This window comes from Cervus canadensis, chromosome 17, assembly GCF_019320065.1.
Source record: "Cervus canadensis isolate Bull #8, Minnesota chromosome 17, ASM1932006v1, whole genome shotgun sequence".
NCBI classification, from domain to species: domain Eukaryota; kingdom Metazoa; phylum Chordata; class Mammalia; order Artiodactyla; family Cervidae; genus Cervus; species Cervus canadensis.
In genome coordinates this window covers 13,094,807-13,115,168 of record NC_057402.1, presented here as the reverse complement: position 1 = coordinate 13,115,168, position 20,362 = coordinate 13,094,807, and the positions used below count along the sequence as shown (strand labels likewise).

General features: G+C 37.3%; 1 protein-coding gene and 1 pseudogene across 2 annotated transcripts in view; one reads left to right on the top strand and one right to left on the bottom strand.

Annotated features, from left to right (window-relative positions):
• Nucleotides 1-20,362, bottom strand: part of TC2N (tandem C2 domains, nuclear) — a 70,511-nt gene that overhangs the window by 21,038 nt on the left and 29,111 nt on the right. Inside the window, exons 1-3 of one of the 2 annotated variants that reach the window (XM_043489696.1) lie at nt 19,265-19,356; nt 6,724-6,846; nt 5,147-5,380 (exon numbers count right to left, since the gene is read on the bottom strand). In XM_043489696.1, coding sequence (XP_043345631.1) covers nt 5,147-5,380; nt 6,724-6,790 — 301 coding nt within the window. In that variant the 5' untranslated portion in view covers nt 6,791-6,846; nt 19,265-19,356. Of the gene's footprint in view, nt 1-5,146; nt 5,381-6,723; nt 6,847-19,264; nt 19,357-20,362 lie in introns of those variants that run through there. The other variant, XM_043489698.1, reaches the window with a different exon arrangement.
• Nucleotides 3,524-3,899, top strand: LOC122454997 (annotated as a pseudogene).

Below are 20,362 nucleotides of genomic sequence, written 5' to 3'. Positions count from 1 at the left end.
TTAGATACATCTATTTTACCTTATAATAAATCACAAATCATTTCTGTTTTGTTCCTTTTGTCTATGTATATTATATCTCACAATTTTAAAAGGGTAAAACAATAGATCAAATTCCTTTCAAAGTTAAGACTCACATTAGAATTAATATAGAGACATAAAATAAAATTTTTAAATGTTTAAATCACCATCTTTTAATTATTTTTATCCTATCTAAAATAGAAACCACAGTATAAACAAATATTTTCTGAATTAAGCTGAACAATGAAACAGGTGGCTTCACACTGAGTTCAGAAAAGAAAAATAACATATTTGGTTTTGAAGTGAGATCTTATCCTCGTACTCTGGTTCAAATAACTGTGTACAATTCAAGCCCTATACATAGACAGAGGGGTGCCAAGAGGGAGGTGTGATCTCAGAGAGCCTTATAAGAAGCCTGTAAACCTTATAAGCCAACAGTTAAATCATTCAGCACATAAGCACTACTACAAAAGTCTTTTTATGGTATCAAGAGCAGCACTGTCAACAGGAGTAGCATAAAGATGACTCTCTACCTTTATACTCTATCCCTAAAAATGAATATTCTTATTTCATTTTTCCTTTATAAGTAAGTCAATGAAGAATTTCAATTTTCCTCTTAAAAAGATATATTTAAAGTTCAAGATTAATAACTCTCAATTTATAGAACCACAGTGCTATAGAACTAAATGTAAAGTAGCACAATTGCTTATACCTCTCAAAAGCCCAATTAAAAATTTCAGAATTTATTCAAATGTATTCTCTTAATGGATAGGTAGATAGACATGTCATAAAGCAAATATAGTAAAATATTAATAATCAATCTCTGTTATCCAAGCAGTAAGCTGCAGTTAAAATCAGATCCAACAGCAAGTATGCAACGCAAGATAACAAATGTCAAATATCTGAAACATGATTTTAGTCATTATTGATAGTGGTGTACCCTATCTTCTCAAAATCTCTGTATCAGCCCATCACTCACACATTCATACATATGTACAAGAGATACGTATTTGATTTCTATAATTAGGCACCAAAAATGCTTTATTGACTCATTAAATAAAGTAATCTTCTCTCCAATATGCTAAAAATCAGATGGATTTATCACATCTTCATTGAGCCTATAATTTCAGTATAAACCAATTTCTCACTCATCCAACTCAAAAAGTAATGTTTTCTAGTGATACAAAGAAAAAAAAAAAACACAAAAGAAAAACTATCACATACTGTCAGGCAGTTATTTCTTACTTAGCTTCTGATAATGAAAATAATACATAAAATATCCTATATGTCTAAGAATAGAGAATTTATTAAATAAAGTTTATAGTACTTCAATATGATTTATCCTTTACTATTGAGCCATTAAAATTTTCATGATATATGATACAAATAAAACAGACTACAAGGCCATTTATATGGTTTACTCCCAATGCTGTTAACAAGTACAAGAGAAAGATCAATTGATCAGGATATACTGTGAATCAGAACTTTTAGAAACTGTTTTGGAGAGACACTGCTGATATGTGCAAAGCAGGGTATTAAAGCTGATATGTGCTAAGCCAGGCTCAAGGTTCATCTTTCCTTGCTTCTTTTTTAAAAATTATCACTTCTGCCAGACCCAACTCTCCTGTGTATGCATGGTGTTGTCGCTTCAGTCATGTTCAGAACTTTGTGACCCTGTGGACTGCAGCCCGCCAAGTTCCTCTGTCCACGGGATTCTCCAGGCAAGAATACTGGAGTGGGTTGTCATGCTCTCCTCCAGGGCATTTTCCCAACTCAGGGATCAAACCTGCGTCTCTTAGGTCACCTGCATTAGGCAGTCAGGTTCTTGACCACTAACACCACCTGGGAAGTCCAACTCTCCTGTTCAGTTCAGTTCAGTCGCTCAGTCATGTCCGACTCTTTGCGACCCCATGAATCACAGCACACCAGGACTCCCTGTCCATCACCAACTCCCAGAGTTTACTCAAACTCATGTGCATTGAGTCGGTGATGCCACCCAGCCATCTCATTCTCTGTCGTCCCCTTCTCCTCCTGCCCCCGATCCCTCCCAGCATCAGGGTCTTTTCCAATGAGTCAACTCTTTGCATGAGGTGGCCAAAGTATTGGAGTTTCAGCTTCAGCATCAGTCCTGCCAATGAACACCCAGGACTGATCTCCTTTAGGATGGACTGGTTGGATCTCCCTGCAGTCCAAGGGACTCTCTCAAGAGTCTTCTCCAACACCACAGTTCAAAAGCATCAATTTTTTGGTGCTCAGCTTTCTTCACAGTCCAATTCTCACATCCATACATGACCACTGGAAAAACCATAGCCTTGACTAGACAGACCTTTGTTGGCAAAGTAATGTCCCTTCATTTTAATATGCTATTTAGGTTGGTCATAACTTTCCTTCCAAGGAGTAAGTGTCTTTTAATTTCATGGCTGCAATCACCATCTGCAGTGATTTTGGAGCCCCCCAAAATAAAGTCTGACACTGTTTCCACTGTTTCCCCATCTCTTTCCCATGAAGTGATGGGACCAGATGCACTGTAGATAACTATAATAACCAACCAAAAAAACAAACAAAATACCCTGAAGGCACTAGAGAGTGAAAAAAAAGTAGGAAGGATTCTGAACAGTACTTTAGGAAAAAGGGGAATGGCCACCTGTATTTAATGACTTTTAGCCTTTGGGCAGACCAAAACTGGCACTATATGGCGGGGCACATAAAATTCCAGTAGAAAATCCAGTCTTTCTGGCCTGAAGAACATAGGGCAGAGTACAGAGCAACCACAGCTGCTAGAAATAAGGTGGGAATCTTGGAAAGGAGAAAACCCCAAATTCTGTGATTAAAAGTCTGCTCAAATATCTGGCTGATCCCTGAACCACACATGTGTGTACAGACTCCCAATAAGGATTAAAAAAAAAATACTAAGCTCAGATAGCAGCTGCCACCAAAGGCACAGAATCTGCCACACAGTACAACCAGGTTAATTGCCTGCTAAAGTTAAGGAAGGAGGAAGGAAAGGAGGAAGGGAAGGAAGGGGAAAAATAACTGTCAAGAGTAATATAACAGATTCCAGAGTCTCCACAACATGACATCCAATGTCCAGAATACAATCCAAAATCACTCCACATACAAAGAAATGGGAAAATGTGACTCATTCTCAAAAGAAGACAATCCACAGAATCCAAATCTGGAAGACCCAGATGTTAGAATAGTACACAAAGATGTTAAACTTCAAAGAAATAAAAGAAAATAGGTTCATGATTATTGAGGGTGGGGGCAGAAACCACAGAAAGATAGAAACTATGAAAAGAAGAACCAGAAGTAAATATAACAACTGAAAAATATATCTAAAATTAAAAACTCACTGGATGGGCTTAATGGCTGAATGGAAATAATGGAGGAGAGAGACAGTGAACTTGAAAATAGGTCAATATTACCAAACCTTAAGAATACAGAGGAGATGCGAACATATGGCGTCACCTGGAATTTGAACAGCTGCACGAGGCTACCAGAGATGATGGCCAAGAACAAACTAAGAGGGCAGAAGTCCAGGAACATATTCCAAATAGCCAGCCAAAAAAGCTTTAAGATTAAAAATAAAGCAAAACCAGCTACCACTAATCTTAACAAGATAAACACTGTGAATGATGAAAAAGCTAACAGAGTGAATAAACCTTCAGAGACATACAAAAGGAACCTGCACACTTCTTAAAACTTTTCACTTGAACCTCTGCAGAAATAGGTGATTCCTCAGCAGTGTCATGAAAGCAAACCAGCTAATGTTGATGAAACTATAAGATTAGTGGTTCAGTTGTAATACACTGATGATGCATCAAAGTGCCACAAAAGAACAATAAATGTTTTACATTTTTAAAAAAGAATAGAGAGGAGGGGAAAAAATGGGGAAAAAAAAATAAGCTTCATAGACAAGGCAATATCACAAGGTCCAACATATGTGTAATTGGTATCCCATAAAAAGAGAGAAAGGATGGGGCAGAAATAGTACTTAGAGAAATACTATAGATGTTGATGGGAGGTTGGGTCACACTGGTATATACATTTGTCAAAACTCAACAAACATACACTTACAACTTGGGCAGTTCATTTTGTTTAAAGTTTATGTCAAAAGAAGGAAACTATAAACAAATGAACTCTAGTAAATGATATATAAACTTAAATATTTAGAGAGAAACATACTGATGTCTACAATTTACTCTGAAATGCATTCTCCCCTTACCCTCAAAAGAATTACTAATGGTTAAGGAAATGGATAGATAGATATGTGATAAAGTATATGTAGTAAAAGTGTTAATGACAGAATCTATATGGTAGATATACAGGCATTCACCATTAAGTTCTTTCAATTATTCCATATGTTTGAAATTTTCCATAATAAAATTTTGAGGGAAATAAACCATTGTGATTGTTTCAATGAACTAAAACAATTTCTAAAATATAAGATACAGGTTGCTTCCTTTTATCTTCCTTAGTCCACTGGCCTCTAGAATATCAGCCAAAATTCAGCCAATGAATATACCTCATTCAAGTGGCTGTTTAGACTGGGAAGCGTATTTAGACTGAGAAGTATAATAATGAAAAAGAAGGCAAGGGAGAAAGACTACTTCATTGCTTCCTTATTTCTCTTTACACTAAAATTTAGAAAATAATATTTCCTATATTTACTGACCAAAACCAGAATAATTCCTCCATTTTCTTCTTTCTAAATGTGTGAAGGATAACTGACATACTACAATTATATTACTCCTTTAAACAAGAATACTAGAGTGGGTTGTCATACCCTCCTCCAGAGAATCTTCCCGACCCAAGGATCAAACCCCCGTCTTCTGCATTGTCAGGTGGGTTCTTTACCACTAGTGTCACCTGCAAAGCCCTAAAAAAGGCCAATTCTACATACAAATGTGTTGACTGGTGTCAGATATCATAATGGGACTTTTCAAAAACACTGTGCACTGAATTCCTCTACAGAAGACGCAAGACATTTTAAAAAATGATATGTCAAATTTGTACACAAAGATATTTTATATCTTTATATATATATAAAAGAGCAAGTTAAATAACAGCAATAACAACATTTAAATGCTGCATGTTGATTTTTAAATCCTCCCATTTTATTGTTTACCTTCTAGTTCTTCCAACTGTGAAGGAGTTCCTTGAGTCCTGGGCTGAATATAAGATAACTTAAACCTGGGCACCACAAATGGTACTTCTTTGCCATCAGATGGTAACTTGGAAAGTAAATAATCCTCAGAACAGCCAACCTGAGGCTTTACAGAAACAGAAGTCAATGGGGGTATAGAGATAGTAGTATTTTGACTGTGTGATACTGCTGCTTTGAAGTCTCTTTCCACAGATACTGCATAGAAAAGAAGAGAAAAGAGAAAAAAAATCACAAATATGCATGGAGATTTATGCATATAACAATCTAAACCTAATGTGCTTTGGTACTTATTTAACCATTTTAAAAGAAACTGTTGACACATAAACTACTTTTGGGTCTTATCAAGCACTCTGGAATCTACATTAATTATGCCTAGCCAATATTTGAGAAGTTAATATACTACTACCAAAGTGTATTAACTTATCATAATGGTAAAAGCAGTTTCTAAAGAATCTCATTTCCACAAAAGAGTTCATAGATGGAAAGCAAGTTAATTTTGTAATTAATTTCACAGTGTTTTCAAATAAATACTAATCTAGTCATTTAAATAAAAATACTGTCAACAAAACAATTCTAACCAAATGGTTCATTTCAGCCTTAAATAAAAGCTACTTTGAAAAGAAGCTAAAGGTCTCCACATCTATAAAAAAATCTTTACTAAACTACAAAATAAAATTTATTTTGACCCTAGTATAATATCAACTCCCCTGTGCTAGCTTCTGTGACCTCTTTTGTTTATTACCTTGAAAGATATGTGATTCCTAGGCTGTGTGACTTAGGATGAAGAAGTAAGAAACATCTAGAGCTAATCTTTATGTATAATTAATACTGTCTATAGACAGAATGAAAGCGCAAGTACTACTCTGATGGAATTTATGAAATGTTTTTTTGCGAAAAAGAAGCCTTCATACTCAAATATACCAGAAAGCTATGCTTTAGACTAAGAAATATAAGAAAGAACCAAGACAAATAAAGTTCCAGTCATAACCTTGAAGGGCTGAGAAAACCCATGCAATAGCAAGGGAAATCTCCAGGAGTCCCGGATAAGTGTGGCTCTTGATAAAGTTACAGGCTTCTTCTCTATTGGTCATTCATTCATTCATGGAAGGCACATTTTAAAGCATTGTTCATAGACTGGAAATTGTCTGTATTTAAATTAAAACATTTGCCAGAGTATGTTATTCCCCAAATACTTCTCTCCCTACTTTTGCTCACACTATTTCATCAACCTGTAACATTCATGTCTAATCCTCACTTCCTCTTACTTCCTTCTTCCCACTTGGCTTGCTAAAATCCTCTTCAAACTTCCATACCACAGGCCATCTTCTTGTGGTAATGTCCTAGAGTGTCTCTTATGTTGAACTCATCTTTCTCTCCCCTATGCTCCAAGGTACTTTCATACTAGCTAGTGTGTCTCACATTTATGTTTCTAACTCCCTTGTGAAGTTAAAAAATATATCTCATTTACATTTATATCACAAAACGCCACAAATAAAGACATTAAATAAATGCTGAAATCAAAAAGAAGCGAAACTCACAGTTGTGTTTTTCTCTTCCACCATAGAAACATCCTCTACAACAACTCTTTATAAATTCCGTTGCCATTACAGTCAATCTCCAATACCCAGCAAAAGATACAAACTTCCGATTTTAATATTAATCTGTTGGAAGAATAGAAAACAAGTTAATATGATCATGTGTAATGTCACTAGGTATCATTAAATAAATCATATTATCTATCTTTCTAAAGCATAATGAGGGCTCCAAAGCAAAAAAATTGTTTAGAGGAAGATAGATTTTTTGTTCTTTTACGTAATTATATATAATTTAGGTTCCTTCTAAGTTATTAAAATAACATGCTTAAAAATTACTAAATGAACAATTTCAGTGCTAGATCTGGAAAAAAATTCCACTCTCAATTTTCTCTTTCAGCTGATATATCTAAACCAATGTCCAAATAAAATTTGCAAGAATATATGGCATTCATAAAAAGTGTGAGAAAAATTTCACTTCTTCCAAATCAATTCTGTTGGTAATCCAAAAGTCCTATGAGGGCTAATAAACAACTTCATACATTATCAGTTAGTTTAATGCAGAGAAGTACACTAACAGAAAAATCTATCTTAAACATACACTAACACATATTCTCTCTCTCACACACACACACCCACATACACATATACACACATACACAAGTACACGTGTGCTAACTGAACCACAAATAAGATATATTGGAAATAGAGTCTGTTTTAAATTTACCAGAAACATAAAATGGTATACGAAGCCAATTGCCCACCTTGGCTTCAGTGACTTTGTTCCAAATGCATTCTCCTCATTTACACCTACTTAAACCAAAATTTTTCATGGGAAACTTCAAATGTATACAAGAGGAGACAAAATAGTATAACAAAACCCCTGCCACCTGGACTAAACAACGATCAACTTGTGGCAAATCTTACTTCATCGCACTATTCATGTTTTGTTCATTTTTCTATACAATTACCAGTCCTTTTCTTCCTCAGTTTTAGAGGATAGTTAAATATTCAAGAGACTAATGCAATATCCATAATGTAAGTGGTAAACATTCTTCCAGTCTGTCATTGTCTTTTCAATTTGATGATGATGTTTTCTGCTATGCAAAAAACAGGAGTGGGAGTGTGTGTATGTGTATATATAAACAGGCATATATACAAACATACACACATATACAGGTGTATGAATACTGTACATCCCAGTAGTGTGTGAACGGAATCCACTCCTATCTTCTCTCAATTGATTATCCTAGTATCACAAACACCACTTACTAAAAATTCCATATTTTCTACACTCATTTTAGGATGCTGCTTTTATTACAGACTAAATTTCCACATGCCTTGGGTTTGGGTTTTATAGTTTGTATTCAATTGATTTGTATTCCTGAACCAATACCACATTTTAAAAATTATGGGACTTCCCTTGTGGTCCAGTGGTTAAGAATTTGCCTTCCAATGCAGGGAACGCAGGTTTGATCCCTGGTCGGGGAACTAAGATCCCACATGTTGTGAGGTAACTAAGCCCATGTGCTGCAACTACTGAGTCCATGTGCCCTAAAGCCCATGCTCTGCAACAAGAAAAGCTCTCAGCTGCAACTAGAGAAAGCCTGCATGCCAAAACAAAGACACAGCACAGCCCACGCCCCCAAAAATTATAATGGCTTATGTTTCAATATCCAGTAGAGTTAGCCTTCTATTCTTACTGGTCTTTAATTTCAAAATTTTCCTAGTTATGCTTGCTTGTCTGTTCTTACAAATAAACTTTATAATTTGTCCAGACCTAGGAATTAAAAGTCTGATATTTTTATTGAGATCATGTTATATTTACATATTATTTTAGGAAAAAACTGACATTTTTAGGATGTAGAGTCTTCTAATTCAAATTATCTGTTCAAGTTTATGTTTGTATCTTTGGGATTTTTTATAGTTTTCCTCATGAGTTTTGAACTTCTGTTAAGTGTATGCCCATGAAATTTATTTGGCTAAATGGCACCTTTTCTTCCATTATATCTTGTATTTATTTTTTTTAATTTATACATTTTTTCAAAGGCCCTTCTCAGTCTCAGTTTAGAGGATGCATCCCTGGACAAGCCATATCATACTAATTTTTCTCATCTTTAAACATCTAGTGAATTTTTTTTTAAGTTTTACATTTTTCATGACATTTCATGACAACTGTTCTATCTCCCCTGCTAGAATAAAAACTTTCCTGAAACAATATTGCACTCACTTTTTAACTTAACACTCAGAACCTTGTATGATGCTGGGAATACAGCAGGAACTCAGCAAATATGTAGTTGATAGACAATGAAACAATGTATAATAACTAAGTTATATAAAAACTGGGTTGGGAAGATCCCCTTGAGGAGGAAATGGCAACCCACTCCAGTATTCTTGCCTGGAGAATTCCATGGACAGAGAAGCCTAGCAGGTTACAGTCTTCGGGACCACAAAGAGTCAGACAAGACAGAGCAACTAACACCATATTTAAAACTCCTAACATGCTCATAAAACCACATTTCTGGACTTGTCAACTTGCAAATAATTTACATTAATTATGAGGGGAATGTGAGAGTTAAAAATGATTACTGCTTCTGGGAGAAGAGTTTTCAAAGTTGACACGGTTTTGAACCATCCAAAATGAACTGGAGGAGAGAGGGATTCTTATATAAATAAGAATAATGGAGCTACAGTTTGTATGACAGACTACTGGAGAGCAGAGACGCGTACACAGAAAGAAGCACAAACATCAGTGGAAGGTCCTACGTAAGTATTCAGTACAGTACTGATCAGAGCATGCATGTAGAGAAACTGCACAAGACTGAAGGAAGACCACCAGAAAACATTACAAAGACCGTAACAACCTTTACTAAGGTCAGAAATAATGCCTGTCCCCACCAACCAAAGTGGAAAGACCTCACAGAATGCTGAGTAGAGGACTCAGAGAAGACGTCTTGCCTCAGAGGTGGGGAATAAATAGCCCTATATTAAAGACTAGTCTGACCTAACAAATCTTAACAGCAAGTCTCAAAAGGATCAAACTATTTCCAAGAAACTTAACTATGTCCCAAAGCAGAAAATAATTATAGAAATCTAAATATATATATCACACAAGGTAAAATTTACAATCTCTGGTTCGGTTCAGTTCAGTTCAGTTGCTCAGTCGTGTCCGACTCTTTGCAACCCCATGAATCGCAGCACGCTAGGCCTCCATGTCCATCACCAACTCCCGGAATCTACCCAAACCCATGCCCATCGAGTCGGTGATGCCATCCAGCCATCTCATCCTCTGTCATCCCCTTCTCCCACCCTCAATCCTTCCCAGCATCAGGGTCTTTTCCAATGAGTCAACTCTTCGCATGAGGTGGCCAAAGTATTGGAGTTTCAGCTTCAGCATCAGTCCTGCCAATGAACACCCAGGACTGATCTCCTTTAGGATGGACTGGTTGGATCTCCTTGCTGTCCAAGGGACTCTCAAGAGTCTTCTCCAACTCCAACAATCTCTGGTAACAACCAATAAAAAATTACTAGACATACAAAGAAGGGGAAAAAAATAATGCAGAGAAAAATCCATCAATTGGAACCAATACAGAAATGAAGTGAACAGTTAAGGACTTCAAAACAGTTATAAGTGATTCTATATGTGCAAAAAGTTAAGTAGAAACTTAGAAGAATCAAAAAAATACACAAACCAACTTCTAAAGATGAAAACTATAATGTCTGAGATGGAAAAAATACTAATGGCATTAATACAGCAGATTAGACGCTGCAAAAGAAACAATAAGCACAACGAGACCCCACATGAAATACAAAGAGGGGAAAAAAAAGAATGAAAACAAAATGAAAAGCATATGTCAGACCCATGAAACAATTTTAAGAAGCCTAATATACATGTATTGAAATTCATGATAGGAATGGGGAGGCAGAAAAAATTTTTTTAAGAAATAATACTAAAATTTTCCAAATATGAGACCTACAAAGCTCAGGTCTAAGAAACTCAACAAACACTAAGCTTAGAAACCATGAAGAAAATTATGCCAAGGCACATATTAAAATGGCATCATACATTCAATAAAAGGCTTATATACAAAATATTTTTTAAAACTATTATAACTCAATAATAAAAAGAAAAGTAACCCAATTTAAAAAGGATTTGGACAGACACATCTCCACAAAAAATATACAAATGGCCAAAAAAGTACATTAAAAACATGTTCAACACCATAATTCATTAAGGAAATGCAAGTTAAAGTACAATGAGATAATACTACACATTTGTTAGAGATAATGAAATTGCAAAGACTGACCATTCCAAGCATGTGGAACAAATAGAACTCTCATTTTCAACTGGTGGGACGGTAAAATGGTTTGGCAGTTTGTTAAACATACAGCTACCATATGATCCAGACATTTCTTTCCTGGGTATTTATTTACTCAAGAAAAAAGAAATTTTATATCCATACAAAGACTGATACATTAGTGTTCACAGAAGCTCTATTTGAATAGCCAAAACATAGAAATTATCAAATATCCATCAACAGATGCATAAACAATTGGGTATACCTTAATAACTAATCTGTGGATTGGTGTCTTTCCACCTGTACTGGTAGACTTTCCAGTACTAAATTCTCATTATCTCTTTAAATATGGTTTTTGCCCATTCTCTATTTCTTTTCTTTCAGGAACTCCATTCACTAAACTTTGTTAACTTCTCCTTCTGATTATTCTCATTTTCATGTATCTTAATCTCTTTCATATCTTCCATTTATCTATCTTTGAGCTGTATTCTGAATGATTTACTCCGATCTATATTCCAGTTCATTCTTTCTCTCTTGGGGTTTGCATAATTGCCTAATCTGTGGTTAAACTTAACAAATGAGTTTTGAGTTTTTATTACTGCATTTTTCATTAATAGAAATTACATTCAGTTCCTTTTTCAACCAGTTTGGTACCTTTTCAGATTCCTGCTCCCTGCATATATTTTCAATTGTGATTTTTATTCACTTAAATAGACCCCATCATGGTTAGTTTAATAATCAATAACTAGTAATTACAATACATAAGCATTTGCAAGTTTTCCTCTAATTGTCCACTGTTTTTGCTGATTCTTGCTCAGGTTGTCTTATTTCCACTTGGTTATCTTTTACAGATTATCCACTGACCTCAAATTTTAACTGGTAGAACTTTTTTAAGCCAAAGATGAAAGTATACTCCTACAGAGAATTTGCATTTGTGTATCATTTTAAATTCATGCCTTAACATACAACTTGATTTTAAAATGAGCAAAGGACACTGCTAATAAACACAAGGAAAGGTGCTCAACATCATCAGTTATTAGGGAAATGCAAATCAAAACCTCAATGAGATACCACTTCACACACACTAAGATAGCTACAATCAAAAAGACAGAGAAAAGTAAGTGTTGGTGAGGATGCGGAGAAACTAGAACCCTCATATGTTGTTGGTAGGCGTAGCTGCTTTGGAAAATAGTTTCGCAGGTCCTTAAAACAAATACAGAATTACCACGTGCCCCAGCAATTCATACTTGTAGGTAAGTGGAGAATGAAAATATATATCCTATGAGAATGGAAAACACATTTCCATACAAAAACTTGTATGCAAATATTCATAAGAGCCAAGAAGTGGAGATAACCATCAACAAAGGAATGGGAAAACCAAGTGTGGTATCATCCATACAATGGAATATCAGTCAGCTATTAAAAAGAGTAAAGTACTGATTCATGGTAAACATGAATAATCCTTGAAACAAGTATGCTAAGTGAAATAAGAAACAAAAGGCATATTATATGATTTCATTCATATCAAATACCCAGAATAAGCAAATCACAGAGACAAAAGTAGATTAGAAGTTGCCAAGAGTTTGGGGAAAAGAAGGATATGGGGAATGACTATCAATGGTATAAGGTTTTTTCCTGGGGGTAATAAAAGTATTCTGGAATTAAGATACTGATGATGGTTGTACAACTTTGTGGATATATGAAAACCCACTGAATTATACACTGTCAAGGGTGAATTTTATGGCATATATATATATATAAAGAAAAAAAGATTTTTAAAAATTCACATATTGAAATTTTTTTAGACCACCAAAGTGATGTGTACTTCCCCCACGATCTGGTAGTTTTAACTGCCCAAGGACAGGTTTTTTCCCCACTTCTGTTTCACTTGGCATCGAGACAACTTTCCTTGCAGATCCCTGAAGGAAGTTTCATCCTTTCCATGACATCACAGACCTTTGGGATCCCAGAATTACGGGCAGAAGTCTCTTGTTAGCTAACCGTGAATGAGCCCTGGACTGACTTCTAACTATGCCTTCAACCCTACAAATATACCAAATTCTTATTCAAATCTAATCAAGTTCCCCCAGTTTAGAAAATAGAAAATACCCTCAAAGCAAATAAAGCTCAAGGGCTCCTACAGTCTTAGATTTCCAGCTTTCTCTTAGATTTTGGCATATAAAATTGTAAGTAATTTTTAATACAGCTATTCTTAGCTATTTTCAGTGTGAAGGTTTTTCCAAACGCCTTAACTATATTCCAAAAGTGAAAATCCAATATTTACTTTTCAAGTTAAAGTTAACTCCAGTGAGTTAGGACAGGATTTGCAAAAACTAAAGACAGCCTGATATAATCCACAATAAAGTAGCTTCGGAAGTACTTGTGACCTTGGGTGACTATAGCAGATATTTAAGACTTAAATAACATATTTCTATATACTCTGATGAAAAGTTTACTTTAGAAAAACCATTAAACATTAATTTGAGTCCTAAAAGAAGCATGGGTAGGTACTTGTCTTTTAGGTATGGAGGTTCTTTACACAACTAAGTAAAAGTAAGGTTGCAGCAAGGATACACAAAGAAAGCAACAAAAGGATAGCCCAGAAACATGTGAACCTATGTATGGAATGTTGACATATGACACTTATAGATTATTGAAAGGAAAAACAGAATATTCAGTAAACGATGCTGGGAAGAGCAGATTACCCATACGGAAAAAAAATGAAACTGGATTCCTACTTCACACCACACAAAAATCAATTTCACATGGACCAAGGACACAACTATGAAAGGCAACATTTTAAAGCTTTTAGAAGAAAATATCAGACTATGACCTCAGGGAAAGGAAAGATTTGTTAAACAAGATGTCAAAAGAGTAAACCATAAGGAAAAGCTTGCCATATTCAACTACGTTAAACTACAAAATGAATGTGTCTGTCAAAAACCACTATAAAGAAAGTAAAAGACAAGCTACTTACTAGAAAAAAGATATTTGCCACAAGCATAACTGATAAGGGATTAGTATCCAGAAATCAACTTTTAAAAGACAAAAAATTAAAAACAGGCAAAAATCAACTTTTAAAAGACAAAAAATTAAAAACAGGCAAAAAACATAAACAGCTATTCCATACATCCATAATTAAGGATGTAAATTAAACCCCACCATTTCTCACCTACCAGATGGTTGAAAAGAAAAAATTCATATTATTACAAATGTACAAATGTCTCAAATGTTGTTGAGAAAGAGAACAAAGTGAACACTAACACATTGCTTGTGAGAGTATGAACTGTTATAAAGCAATTCAGTAATTATCCAGCAAATCTGAAGATCTACAACTCTACTCTGAGGCAAAAAAGCACAGGAAATTCTTACGCATGGACACAGAGAAACACGAACAGGTTTAACAGTAATAACAAAATAGCTTTTAATGGCAAAAAGCAAAATCAGATTTTAATATGAAGACTGAAAACACCCTAAATATCCACCAACAGGAGGATGGATAAACAGTTGTAAACTCATATAGTGGAGTGCTATGCAGCAAAAAAAGGAACTATAACGCAACATAGATGAATCTCATAAATACAATTTTGTGCTCCCCCAAAACACGAAACTGAACAGTACATTACTTATGAATACCTATTTATGTAGTGAAGTGAAGTGAAGTCGCTCAGTTGTGTCCAACTCTTTGCAACCCCATGGACTGCAGCCTAATAAGCTCCTCTGTCCGTGGGATTTTCCAGGCAAGAATACTCGAGTGGGTTGCCACTTCCTTCTCCAGGAGATCTTCCCAATGCAGGGATTGAACCTGGGTCACCCGCGTTGTAAGCAGACGCTTTACCACCCGAGCAACCAGGAAAGTCTATAAGTTTTACTTATGTAGTAAAACTATACAAAAACTCAAGGAGCATAGCAAGAGAAAGACATGATCAAGGAGAAAGATACAACTATGGTTAAAAAAATACATATTAGTCTATAGCATGATATAGGTACAGGGCATGCATTTTATCTGTAGTCTCTAAATATGTAGATTTATCAAAAGTACCATTTTGCACATATGAAATAATTTTCATTTAAAAATTAAGCAAGCACATGGCTGTGGTATAAATTATGAAAATATATAAAACTATATGAAGAAAATAAAAAGTAACAATAACCTCATCATCCTGAGATAACAACAATACTTAAATAAACATACTTAAGTGATGTGTTTTCTTCTACTCTCTAGTTTGTTTTGCTTTGTTTTGGCTTTGGTCTTGGCCCTGCAGCTTACACGGTCCTAGTTCTTCGACCAGGGATCAAACCCATGCCCCCTAGTGTGGAAGCACGGAGTCCTAGCCCGTGGATCACCAGGGAATTCCCATTCTACTAATTTTGCTCTTTTTTTTAAATAGTTTTATTGAGGTACTGACTTAAGTGAATTGCACATATTTAAAATGTACAATTACATGAGTCAGACATATGTATACAGAAGTGGAAACATCTTTATAATCAAGAAAATGAACATACCCACGAATACATTCATGGGACAGAGAAGCCTGGAGTGCTGCAGTTCAAGGGTTACAAAGAGTCGAACATAACTGAGCAACTGAACTGAACTGACTGATGAATTAATTCACCATCCCTGAAAGTTACCCCCTTTACATCCATCCCCTTTTTGTTCCCTTGCTGCCCCCTACCCTCAAGTAACCATTGATCTGTTTTCTATTACTTTAGTTTGTCATTTCTAGAGTTTTGTCAGGTATAGTTTGGGCGTAACTTATTCATATGCTTCACTTTAGTAGATATTGCCACCAATTTACACTTCTACCAGCCGAGTACAAGAGTTCCAGTTGTTCCATATTATCAACACTTGTTTGCCTTTTCCATTTTTAGCCATTTTTTCCAAACTGTAAGAAAAATACACATAAAATTACTGCCTGAACAAAAAAATTAAATTCTCAATGAAGACTGAAGTTAAACTCAGAAATTTTCATCTAAGAGCATTTTCCCTTAAATGGATGATAATAACTGAAGCCAAGGCCCTAACTGGTGTATGCCTCATGGATTCTGATTCAGCCAAAATGTCTGATACCTACATAAGATTTTTAGAAGAGTCATTGAGATACACACTTGAAAAATCACGACTTAAAAGTTATTGTTCAGTCACTCAATTGTGTCTGACTCTTTGTGACCCCCATGGACTGCAGCACGCCAGGCTTCCCTGTCCATCACCATTCCCAGAGCTTACTCAAACTCATGTCCATTGAGTTGGTGATGCTATTCAACCATCTCATCCTCTGTTGTCTCCTTCTCCTGCCTTCAATCTTTCCCAGCATCTGGGTCTTCTCTAACAAGTCAGCTCTTCACATCAGGTGGCCAAAGTACTGGAGGTTCAGCTTCAGAATCAGTACTTCCAATGAATAGTCAGGGTTGATTTCCTTTATACTATTCATGGGGTTCTCAAGGCAAGAATGCTAAAGTGGTTCCAAGGAACAAGGGGCTCTCAAGAGTCTTCTCTAACACCACAGTTCAAAAGCATCAATTCTTTGGTGCTCAGCCTTCTTTATGGTCCAACTCTCACATCCATACATGACTACTAGAAAAACCATAGCTTTGACTATACGAATCTTTGTTGGCAAAGTAATGTCTCTGCTTTTTTTAATATGCTAAGTTGGGAGCATCTAGATACTGGAACTCAGGTGAAATACAATTCAACAGTTTGTTCAAGTGTGACTTTAACACTGACAACATCTGAACACAACAGATCAAAATACCACTAAAATAGTGTTCATAATTTGAATTGGGGGGCTTAAATATTTTCTATTCAATATGCTCAGATACTTGCTCTCAGCTACTACTTAACCAGCAGACAGGAACCATGCTGGGAGATGCTCTTTAACATAAATATATATTTAATATAAATATAAATCCTATTGGCCTTATATTCTTTCCAATCTGACCATAAACTCCCCTATACTCCACTACCCTATCACTTCTTCAAATCTTTGTGTATCAAAATAAGGATTCTACAATCACTATCTTTATTTCTTCATCTTCTATTTACTCCTCAAAGTCATTCAAATTTGGCTTCCATCCTTATCTTTTTATTGGATTGGCCAAAAAGGTCCTTCAGGTTTTCCTGTAAGATGTGGAAAATCTCAAAATTTTTGACCAACCCAATATTTAAACTATGCTTGTTGAGTTCAATGACAGCCTTCTAACTACCAAAGGCAACAGGCACTTTATCAGTTCCTATCTTCCTGATTCCTCTATCTCATTTGACTCTCAAATAGATTTCTATCCTTTATTAAAACTCTTCCCTCTCCTGGCTTTTATGACACCACTGTCTGTTAATTTGCTTCCTTCTTTCCTGAACTTGCCTCCTTGGTCTCCTTGGCTGTCTCTACCCATCACTTAAGTATTGGTATTTTCCATCCTTGGTCTTCCTCTTTTTTTTTAAATTCTACTTACTTGAATCATTTCTTCCACTCTCACAAGATTAAGTATCACAAATCCATGGGTGGTTTTTAACATTCACAACTCTGATCCTGACTTTAGAAAATCCCAGTACCAATATACCTAACTGCCAACTAGACAGCTCTGCCAAAGGTCCAACAAGAATCACAAGTTCAATTTCTCTCAACCTGAATCAGTCCCTCAGTTTGTTAGTTTTATTTGTGAATACACAATTGTAATTCAAGTGGAGCCAATAAAATACAAGAGGAACTTAAAATTTTTGTTTCTCAAAGAGTTTTTTAAAAAAGAGCAAATTTTTATGAAGCCTTTTTTTGTCCAGACTCAAAGTCATTAGCAAAAGCTACAAAATATATGATTAAAATATCTCAAATCCCCGTTCTCAAAGGCAATCAATATTAATAGTTTCTTCCAGAAAGAGCAATTTTTAACCTTGAAAAAGTCACATATCAAAATATTGAACTGGTAAGTAGGGAGTGTTGTTACTGTTAACTGTTAATGTTTCCAGACTACTTATAACAGTATTTTTTTTTATAACAGTATTACTCAGGGAAAACACCTCTATCAAACAGCCTACTTGGAGGAAGAATCAGTATATTTTAAAAATGAAAGCAATTCTTTTACATGCTGTATTTTAAAGCAGCGGTCCCGAACTTTTTGGCACTTCTTGGCACTAGTGACCAGTTTGATGGAAGAGAATTTTTTCTTGGAGGTGGTGTGTGGGGGGGGAGGGGAGGCAGGGAGCCAGGGGGGTACCCGGGGTGGTTTTGGAATGATTTAAGCATTTTATTGTGCACTTTATTTCTATTATTATTACATCAGCTCGACCTCAGATCATCAGGCATTAAATCTCAGAGGTGGGGAGACACCTGTTCTAAAGGAATTAATTAGTGTTTTTTTGGCTTGGCATCACCTACCATCTGTGTGCCATATAGCCACCATTCATGCGTAGTATTTTCCTGATCTAAAGAAAACCACAGTAAAGAAACAAGAAGAAAAAACTGGAGGAGATAGAAGCCAAATCTAAAATCTAGCTAGGTAGATAATTCATATTTTCCAAAATGCAAAGCAAAGTGATATTTACCACCCCTCCGCGGATTCAAAAAGTTTCAGAAACATCACAGATAGAAACAATTCTCTAACCAGTTCTCATCAGTTTTCTCCAGGTAAAAGAAAAGCCTTCTCTTCTCTCTTAACCCAGAGGCCACCCCACCCCTCCCCAGCCCCTGCTCCCAGAGCCGGAGGTCGGAAGCGCGCGCCCAGGGCAGGGAGTGGGACACGCGGCTGGCTCCGCCAGGGCTGGGGTCTCCCCTCCGTCCGGCCCGGGGGTCCCAACGAGGAGACACGTGAAACCAGCGGACCCACAGCCCCCAGTGCTCCACCGGGCGAGTCCCTGCCTTCCAGGCCTCAGAGATCCCCGTTGTCGAGGAAACTTCCCTTAGGCCTGAGGAGAGCAGGCGTCGCTGAGGAGACTCAGGTACAATCCCCCAAGCCCCGAAATAGTGCGACTTTTTTTTTTAAGTTAAAGGCGACCAAACCCTACAAAATAATAGCTCCACACACAGCCTCCAGAGGCTGCGGCTGAGGGGGCTATTCAGCCGCCGGCGAGTCCCACCGGGTGGGCCCAGCAACGGCCGCTCGAAGTCACACAGCTCACCCGGGGAAGAGCCCGCGACGCCACACCTGAGCCCCTGGCTCCCTCCCCCGCCGCGTCCCCGGGGTCTCCACGCTTCGCTCTCGGGGAGTCCCCGCTTCACACGCCGCTGAGGCAGTGCCGCGCGGCCGCGGCCAGTTACCTGCTCGAGGTAGTGGGCGCTCTGGCGTCGCCACCCGCGGGAACGTTGATTCGGGTCACCTCGCACGGCCGCGCCCCGAGGCCCCGCCCCCGTCCCCTGAAGACCGCCCCGCCCTCTCTCCAGGTCCGCCCCGCCCCCTCAGGTCCGCCCCACCCGACCCGAGGTGCGCGCAGACAGCGCGGCATGGGGCGTGGCCGTCAGTCCCTGCACCTGAGCGCCCTGGGCCTGCGCCCTGGGCTCCTCCCCTCGCCTCTCCCAGCACAGTTCTCAGATGCACCCTCTGGAAGGATCTAAGATGAAGCTCAACATCACTCATTATCAGAGAAATGCAAATCAAAACCACAATGAGGTACCATTACACGCCAGTCAGGATGGCTGCTATCCAAAAGTCTACAAGCAATAAATGCTGGAGAGGGTGTGGAGAAAAGGGAACCCTCTTACACTGTAGGTGGGAATGCAAACTAGTACAGCCACTATGGAGAACAGTGTGGAGATTCCTTTAAAAAGTGGAACTAGAACTGCCATATGACCCAGCAATCCCACTCCTGGGCATACACACGGAGGAAACCAGATCTGAAAGAGCCACATGCATGCCAGTGTTCATCGCAGCACTGTTTATAATTGCCAGGACATGGAAGCAACCTAGATGCCCATCAGCAGATGAATAGATAAGGAAGCTATGGTACATATACACAATGGAATATTACTCAGCCGTTAAAAAGAATTCATTTGAATCAGTTCTAATGAGATGGATGAAACTGGAGCCCATTAAACAGAGTGAAGTAAGCCAGAAAGATAAAGGCCAATACAGTATACTAACACATATATATGGAATTTAGAAAGATGGTAATGATAACCCTATATGCAAAACAGAAAAAGAGACACAGATGTACAGAACAGACTTCGGGACTCTGTGGGAGAAGGCGAGGGTGGGATGTTCTGAGAGAATAGCATTGAAACAAATATACTATCAAGGGTGAAACAGACCACCAGCCCGGGTTGGATGCATGAGACAAGTGCTCAGGGCTGGTGCACTGGGAAGACCCAGAGGGATGGGATGGGGAAGGAGGTGGGAGGGGGGATCGGGATGGGGAACAC